Here is a 9,625-nt window from a genome sequence, read left to right on the forward strand (position 1 = left end):
GGGCGCCGTCTACCATTAGGTGTGCCAGCCGCTCCACCCGCCGATCTCCGCAAGGGATGTGAGGACTCTAAAACTTCCCCAGGGCCTCCATCGGCATATGGGTGAGTAGATAATGGCTGAATTTTCATTTTTGGGTGCACTATCCCTTTAAGGTGAGAAACAGAATCTAATCTTGAAATCAATATGTTATTTAATAGGGCTGAATGTTAAAATAATCGATTCATTTGATTCAAATTGAACTGCAGTTCAATGATATTGATGCATAAAATCCGAAATCAATCTTTTAATATATTCTTTTTTTCTTACAGATGTGTAAAGCTTTAACCCTGTTAGTCTCGGCGGTATTAAACGAGCCACAAGCTTAATTGTTAACAACCGTAGTATTGAGAAGCTCTGACGTTACCGCTCCTTTGTCTGCACGTCTGTGCATCGCATGCACCACGACGGTCCACACAAAGCAACAGAAATGTTAATCAGTTCTTATCCAGAGAACAGATAAAACCAAAATCCAGATTCAGTTACTGGTATGATGTTACTGTCCCTGAGATGAAAGCTTTCCTGTCACTTCATTTGTGCATGGGGCTTGTAGAAAAGTCTGAGACTGAGGACCACTGGGCATTTTGAGGATGAGAAACAAATAAAAAATCTACTGTTTAAGTATGTTCAAAATTCAGTTTTACTGAGAGTTATGTTATCAGATATGGCCACCGTCGAGTGATGTCACAATATGCAAATTAGATGAGTGAATTTATTCCCATCAGATTCCTGTTACTTTATTTTGAGGATGAGATGACAAAAACAACCCAAAACAAAAGAAATCTACTGTGTAATAGGGATGGGTCATGATTTTCGAATTTCGAATAGTCAGGGTCCGACGTTAAGGTTTTTTCCTACTTGCCCTGCCGGGCAAGTACTTCTCAAATCTACTTGCCCCATCTAAATTCTTACTTGCCCTGCCTAAAAGGTTCTTTTTCTGGCTGTGTGGTGCATGTTTTCGCTCATGACTTATATCTTACGTCAGCAGAGACGCTCAGCCAATGGAGGCAGCAGCACATAAAAAAGCAGCACACTGCAACTGGCCCCTCCGAGGACAGAAACAGGAGAGGAAATACACGATTACAGGCCTGGAGTTAAGATATTTTTAGGGCAAGGCCACTTTGGCCTTTGATAAATACAAATTTATTGGGGCATCACGGCCAAAATGTGGGGCACCAAGGCCAAAACCAATGGCGCAATAACAATATGTGCTAACTACACTGAATGAAGACAAAACAGTCTTGTGCTGAAAAACAGTACTGAGTTTATTAAAACTGGGTGTGCATGACTGGGGATATATCTCATTTCTTGTTGTTTTGATTCATGTCCCTTATTTTTTAAGTCTTTGAAATCTCTTTATTCTTTTGTTATCTCCTAGTTATTAAGAAATTATTAGAAGAAGAAGATTCTTTATTGTCCTTTCTCAGCACATTACACACATTTGACCTCTGCATTTGACCCATCCTACTGTATACACTGGGAACAGTGGGCAGCCGCAGTGCAGCGTCCGGGGACCAACTCCAGTTCTTTTGCCAATGCCAGTGGTCAGGGTCACTGACAGGAGTATTCACCTAACATAACCTACATATCTTTAATTATATAATTATTTATATGTCTCTATGGATATTTTTTAACATAAATCCCCAATATTTAATTTGCCTTTAAAAAAAATCCTCTTCCTTCATTTAATTTCACAATGTTTATTGTATTGTATTATATGTATTAATTCTCTACAGGATCTTGTATGTTCTTTAATGTGTGTTCAATTTATTAAAAGAAAAAAACAAAAAAAAACAACATTTTGGTGAACCCTGCAGCAAAGTGAACCCCCTTCTTCAGAGAGGATCTTTGCCTCCCAGTTTGTTCCTGGCGACAGAGCAGAGTGAACCGTCTTCCTTCTCAGAGGATCTTTGTCCCATGAGAGCAGGCACTAACAGCTACTCTCCGTGTCCGCATTTAAAACAACTTTCGCTGGCGATTTGACAGTCACTAGAAGCACATTATGACCATTTGTAAAAGTTTCTGTGTGGTACCTGTGTTGTACATGAGCTAACGTTAGCGGGTAAGGACTGAGAGGCTGTCCGGTATGTGTGTGTGTCCGAGTCGGTGCTGCTTGCCCGATCGAGCATGTCTGTGCAGGGTCTGCTGGCCCGCTGGCTATTTTTACTTGCCCCAGGCATTCGGGCAACCGTTAATGTCGGGCCCTGATAGTCGTTTTATTTTTGAAAAATCGATTTTTTAATGCGAATATTACTATTCGCCGTCTTATTCCCCCCTTTATTTGACATGCAATTCAGCTCCTAACCGCACGAGGGCAGTATAGGATTGCTACAGCGGTGTGAGATGGGCTACCAGCTAGTTTGATGCTCTTCTACAAACAGGAGAAACATGCAGAGACTACTACTCCGCGAGGAATGTCCGCAGTCATTCGGGCTTTCATAGTCGAGCGCACTTCCGCGTTGTAGTTTCCTGTAAAAATGTCTGTGAAAAATCCCCGCGATGTGAAAAATACATGCCGAGCAGTCACTGGTGTGCGGAGCGGAGTCCACGCTGTCGTAAAATCTGAGCTTTGCGCGCACAGGGCTTGCGAACGTCCGCTTTGAGTCCGCGTGGACCTCCGTGGAGTCCGTTCCGCGTCCGTTCCGCCCGAGTATGTTCAGGCATTTAATGATGAATGGATCTCTGTGTGCGTGGCTCCGGGGTGGGGGGCGATTTTTCGAAAAATTGTCGAATAGTTGCCATGATTTTCGAATAGTGTTTTTGCTTGTGCTGCCCATCCCTAATGAATACCAGCAGTGTTGCAAAATTTAATGAAATGCCTATAATGCAATGCAAGTAGTAATCATCAATTTTATTTGAAAAAGAGAATAGTTATACACGAAATATGTCATTTTCAGGCAATTACATGGAAGAAAACCATATTTTTATAGCTTCCCTTAGTGGCTTTCGGGTCATATAGACCCAAATACCATTTACAAGCACAGAGTGCTTTCCAGTTAATAGCAGATTGTTAACTAAGAAGCTGACACAACAACTGTTAAACAGTTTAGCTCAGTTTGTCTTGTATCTTGAAAGTTCTCTGAGAATGTCTTTCACATACAGTACTAGCAAAAATTGGCATTGTTACTGAAATATCCCCAATTGAATCGAATCCGATTTCGAATCGAATAAATTCAGGAATCAGTGGTGATACGCAGCCCTAATATTTAACAGGAAGCCATTGAAGATGCTGGAGAACAGGAGTGATATGATCTATGGAGGGAGTTCCAGTAATGGCAGGGGCGGCTGAATTCTGGACCTATTGGAGTTTTGAAGGCATTTGAGAACACCAACTAGCTGCTGTCTGATGAGAATATTTCTAGGGTTTCATAAATAGACCAATAGAATCATTATCAACCGTGTTTATATGTGTTTACTCTGCAGGCAGAAGAAAACCTGGGCATGGTGATGATTTTCACGCTGGTGACAGCCGTTCAGGAGAAACTCAACGAAATTGTGGATGTGATGAAAAACAGACGAGAGGAGGAGAAACGGCGGAAAGAAGCAGAGGCAGAGGAAGCAGAGAAGGTAGCAACAGCCAAAATATACATTGCACATACATTTACCATATTTCCACATGGTGATAAATCATTTCAGCCATATTTCTCAGCTCTACTTTGAGAACATAACACTGTATACTACAGGCAGATAAACTACATGCTTATTGGCAATAAATCTTATACCATTGGAAAGCCTGTTTATTTCTCTTTTAAATGGTGCCACATTTGTAAGGAACATGCATTTGTGGGATGAGCAGCAGAGCTGAGTATGTGGGTTGTGCCCATGAAAAATTGTCTCTGCCAATGCCTAACAGCTTTTTTTTGCTGTTGACTCTTGTTTGGTGTTGTTTGATGGATTGGATGGAAGAAAGACTTTTTTCTTTTTTTTTAATACTTTATTAATCCCCAAGGGGAAATTCAATTTTTCACTCTTGCTGTCAATTACAGACAGGTCCGAACACACACATGCACAAACAGGACCTATACATGCACTAAGTGGAGAGATGTCAGAGACTTGAACAGGCGACCCTCCGGTTCCCAACCCGAGTCCCTATGGACTGAGCTACTGCCGCCCCCAAATTGGCAATTTAACAATTTATTCATTTAACAAACAGGAGCCTCAGTAGCGTGTGGAAGAACCATACACAGCCACAACAGCCTGGCACCTCCTCCTCATGCTGGTCACCAGCCTGGTCACACACTGCTGTGGGATGGCACCCCATTCTTCAACCAGCATTTGTCGCAAGTCAGCCAACGTGGTTGTGTTGGTCACTCTGGCACGAACAGCACGCCCAAGCTGATCCCACAAGTGTTCAATGGGGTTGAGGTCAGGACTGCTGGCAGGTCATTCCATCCACTCCACTCCCAAATTCTGGAGGTAGTCTCTGACAAACCCCGCTCTGTGAGGGCGAACGTTGTCATCTTGGAGGATAGAGTTCGGTCCCAGAGTGTGGCAATATGGGATTACCACTGGTTGCAGAATTTCATCTCAGTATCTTTCTGCATTGAGATTGCCTCCAATGATGACAAGCCTCGTTTTCGAACTTCGCCGTGCGCAATACAGAGAGCAGAGGAGGATTGTAAGGCGTGACCATGTAGAGACAGAAATGACGTTGTCGTTGTGTAAACAATTTTAGTTTATGAAGAGATAAGACGGAGCCCTCTCCTCTCCTCTTATATGCTTTACTCACAAGTGTGTGAATTGACCTGGATATGAAACATCTGTAGCGCCAAATAATATAACGGTAGTTTCTAAAGAGCTAAGAAGGGAAAAAAAGAAAAAATAGTTGCATATAGGGGAAATACTGAAAGAGATGTTAGTTTCACTGAACAAATGCCTATTTTCAGCGCATTTTATGCTGTTACATTCAAAGCAATATCAGCCTAATAATTCCAGAATGATTAATTCTCACCAAGTAGAACTACTGAAGTCATCTGGTGAAAAATAATGCATCCTTAAAAAAATATATAAATCGCAATGCATTCAATGACAGAATCTGTAACCTTAATTGACGTGGATGAAAACAAATGATGTACAAATTTGTTCCATTTTAGATGATAGCGGTGGACCAATTTCATATTTGTTTACTTACACAAGCACGTATCTCTTGTTTAGAATAGAAACTCAATAAAATTTGTGTTGTTGACACCGAAAACCTGTAAGGTCTACTTTTTCTACACAGAAAATTCACAGGAGGAATCGATAAGGGAATCGATATAGAATCAGATGGATAAGCAGAATCAATAATGACACTGATAACATTAAAATCCTATCAATTCCCATCCCTAGTTACAACAAAGAAATAATCTACCGCACACAAAATTCCTAACTTTTTGTGCTTAGTTTATTTACCAAACCAAAATGTAAATTATTTCCAGTTACTGTATGTACCTGTATTATTTCACAATAAATTACATTATCATCACCTCACAGGCTTTTACTGTGATATTTAACTGTTTTCAGAATTTTATTGTAAAATTCATGCAGGTAATATAGTAATTTTACAGAAGCATATTGCTAAATCACAATAATAAGTTTATTAAATTCAGTAATTTACAGGAACATACTGTTATATCAGTTATGTAATGGGCTTTAACTGTGAGGTTACAGTTAAATGTAATTTTACAGGAGCATACTGCTAAACCACAATAATATGCAGGCATAATTACTGTGAGATCACAGTATACAGCTGTTATTTCACAATAATTTACTGTACAAATGACCCAGTTATTTACTGTCACAGTGATGCAACTAGTTGCCAGTAATTTATTGTAAATATACAGTCACATATTTTACAGTGTAGGTTTCCTGTAAGCTCTAAATTTAACTTGGACTTAAAAGATAGGCAAGTCAAGTTCATTCATATCCACCTTATTCCTAGCCCCCATGATACCTTGCGTGAATTATGTGTGCAGCTTCCGGCATTGAACCGAAACCGGCGATTTCCAGTGGTAACAGTTTGTTTACAGTACTCTATTCTTCTTTCCAAAGAGCAATTGGGAAATAAAATGTGCAGTACACCACCTGATATACCTGAAACGGGATTATGTGATCATAAATCTGCCATCTCAAAGCATTGTTTTTTTTTTCTTTTCAACAGAGCACGCTAACAATTAGCTTGCCTTGCTCTGTTAAAATATTGTTAACTTTAACATGGCCCGAGTTAGCTTAAGGTAAACATCTGCTCCTTCCAAAGGTGATTTCTGATGACTTATTAAAAAACAAACAAATTTATATACTTTATTAATCCCCCTGAGGAAAAATCCATTTTTTCACTCTTTTTGTCATTAACACACAGGTCTGAAAGACACACACATACACAAACAGGACCTATACATGCACAAAGTGGAGAGATTTGAGTGGAGAGTGAGGGGGCATTTGGCAAACATTTAACATAATTCAGTATTAATTGTAGCTCCATGTAAAGTGAATAAATGTGATGTTTCTCAGCTAATCCTCTGCTTGTCTGCATTACCGACGCAGTTTACACGTTCCCGGGACTCCGGGGGTTTTTCGGACCTAATTGTATTGTGGCGTTTTGCACAGCGGCGACCGAATCTTTGCTCTAAAACCACAAAAAAATGTAATGGCACAACAGTCTCCTTCAGTACATTATTCTATGCTTTCTTTTGATTTTCACATTGGCTAGTCATCCTGTTTAATTTGTCTTCTGATTAAATNGCAGGTGACAGTCCGCGGTCGTTTTCAAAACACACTTGTGTCACGCACTCCAAAAGAAACTTGTTGAAACTTTAAACAATTTATTGTACAAAACGGGGGAAACAAACGTTGACAAAAACGGTTCCATAATTCATATTAAATTCAAAAGATAACGAAAAAACAGCTAAAGTTAGAGGGAATAGTGATAAAGTGGTAAAACTTGGCATTGATCCACACCCTCAGACGGATGCGCTCAAGTGTGCCGTGCGCACAAGCTAGGCTAGGCTGTAGGCTATACTATATTTTCACATGCAATGCACAACAATGCAATTTAAAAGTTTTGATTTTTATTGATAACCTACATTTACCAACAACAAAAAGACTACATTTAGCACCAAAAAAAAGAAAGAAAAAAAAGTAAATAAAAAAAACAAATATCGAATACCAAATTTTCATAACGAATACCTACCCATAGAAACGAATATTCGAATATCCGAATATTTGGGTACAGCCCTACTAAGCTGAAGACAAAAATTTAGCTTATACTAGTTGTTAGTCATTACAGACACGGACAGTGCAACAGGTACCAGAGCTCCGCAAAGACATTTTAGAAAATGCTTAGTTAACATTAGTTAAATCTTTGTTAAAATGTAAATCAGTATTTGCTTAAACTGAAGGCAAATTACTTTAGAAAAGAACCAGTGTTGGCGGTTAGCCACCAAGAGAAGCCACAGGGACTAACCACAGACAGTCTATAGCACTAACTAGTTTACTGCTACTTCCGCTATCTCACAGGAAGTTGCGCACATAATTATTTCTACAGTAGTGCCCTCAGGAACAAGGTGGATAGCACATTTTGGCACTTTGCATGGTAGAGTCTTGCACTTGTAAATGCAGCAATAAATTGTGCTTACTGACAGTGGTTTTCCAAAGTGTTCCTGAGCCCATGTAGTAATATCCTTTATACAGTGATATTGGTTTATAATGCAGTGCAGTCTGAGGGGTCAAAGGTCAGGGCCATGCAGTGTTGGTTTTCAGTTTCTGAACTGTTGTGCTTTGAGTAACATTGTTCTTAAACTGTTGGACTGTTTGCCCACGAAGTGTTTTCACAAAATGGTGAATCTCCTGTCCCAAGTTTCCTGGAACATTTTGCAGGCTTTAAATTCAGAATGAGTGGATATTTACAAATAACAATGAAGTTTATCACTTTGAACTTAAAAAAAGCTTGTCTTTGTACGGTACAGTGTCTCAACTTTTTGGGGTTATAGGATATTAAGTTCAGTATTAGGTTAAGGAGTGAATGTTGTCAATGATAGTATGTAATGCTGTGTGTGTGTGTGTGTGTGTGTGCGTGTGCGTGCGTGCGTGCGTGCGTGCGTGCGTGCGTGCGTGCGTGCGTGTTTGACAGGTGGCTTTCCAGGGTACAGTGGTAACCATTGAAAACTTCCTGGTGTGGAAAGCAAAGTTTGAGCAGGAGATGGCTGAGCTGAGGAGGAAAAAGCAGAAAGAAGAGGAGCAGGGAGGAAAAGCCAAGCTCACTGGTAAAGTCTGATGCTGTTACTTAAAGACACTTTTCTGCCAAGGCTCAAAACTTGCAAAGTTGATAAGGCTGCTTAAATACATGAAATAAAGAAATGTTGTCTGTTCCACAACAGGTAAACAGCTGTTTGAGACAGACCACAATCTAGACACATCTGACATTCAGTTTCTTGAAGACGGTGAGTTGATATATTTAATAGAGAACGACCAATTGATCATCTTGTTACAGTTCTGCTGGTAAACCTTGGGTCCTGGCATTCATGTGGATGCCTCCTGACACTCTCCTCCCACCCAAACACTGTTGCTGACCAAGTACCCCCCATCATGAAAACGGCACTTCCTGATAGCTGTAGAAGTTGAACTGTAGCATGCAATGATTCCTTAAGGAACTGATAACTTAATCAGGATGCTGGTTTGTTACTTTTTAAAAATTTGATACTTTCCTAGTAAGCCTACCAAACCCAACGCATTGCTATCACTAATAATAAGCTGACAGATGGAGTTATAAGGTCTATTCATGGGTTAAACACATACTACTGTACTGAAAAAATGCATTTCTTTCCCTCCTCATATTTTCTGAATTAATTAATAGTCTGCAGGCCGGATGGAAATCTTTGGCAGGCCGGATGTAGCTCCCGGGTCACCATTTGACAATCACTGCTGTACAGACTGGATCTGTTGGAGATTGGTTTGTTTTAAGCACTAGCTGTACTCTAACAAACACACATGCTTTCCTTCTCTGCAGCTGGAAACAATGTTGAAGTGGATGAGTCACTGTTTCAGGACATTGAGGACTTGGACTTGGATGAGGATGACCCAGATTTTGACCCTTTAGAGATGGGAAGTGATGAAGACTAAACAGGAGGAAGACAGAGGACTGCTGAGGCCTCGCTTTCTTCTGGAATATGATTATCTGACCAGACACATTTATTTTTGAAAGACTCTAACAGTTAGAGAGGGAATCTTTATAAATACAACACACATACAGCCATCAGTGTTCATTTCTATATCTGAACAATTAAATGACCAAATAAACATGTGACTTGGATGTGGTGTTGACATGTTTGACATGCAGGAGATGCTTTACAATTCAGCAGCAGAGACAAACAGCAAAGAAGTAAAACCATACAGTTATACAACACTCATTCAAGGAGGAAAGAGAATAATAAATCAGTCAATCAATGAATTAAATAATAAAAAATACATATACCTATTAAAGGGCCAGTGTGTAATATTTGGTATGGTTTATTGTCAAATCTGAATCTGAATATTCTACCCATTAATATGTTTATATAAGTGTATAATCGCTATAAAATAAAATTCGTTTGGTTTTCGTAGCCTTATAATTATG

At 39.7% G+C, this 9,625-nt stretch overlaps 1 protein-coding gene across 1 annotated transcript in view; it reads left to right on the forward strand.

Moving 5' to 3' along the window:
- Window positions 1–9,322, forward strand: part of rwdd1 (RWD domain containing 1) — a 12,545-nt gene extending 3,223 nt beyond the window's left edge. The window contains exons 4-7 of the mRNA XM_050045864.1: window positions 3,460–3,603; window positions 8,144–8,276; window positions 8,391–8,453; window positions 9,020–9,322. Of these exons, the coding sequence (XP_049901821.1) occupies window positions 3,460–3,603; window positions 8,144–8,276; window positions 8,391–8,453; window positions 9,020–9,132 (453 nt within the window). The 3' untranslated portion in view covers window positions 9,133–9,322. The remainder of the gene's footprint in view (window positions 1–3,459; window positions 3,604–8,143; window positions 8,277–8,390; window positions 8,454–9,019) is intronic.
- The last annotated feature ends 303 nt before the right edge of the window (window positions 9,323–9,625 follow it).

This window comes from Epinephelus moara, chromosome 6 (genome assembly GCF_006386435.1).
Source record: "Epinephelus moara isolate mb chromosome 6, YSFRI_EMoa_1.0, whole genome shotgun sequence".
Classification (NCBI taxonomy): Eukaryota; Metazoa; Chordata; class Actinopteri; order Perciformes; family Serranidae; genus Epinephelus; species Epinephelus moara.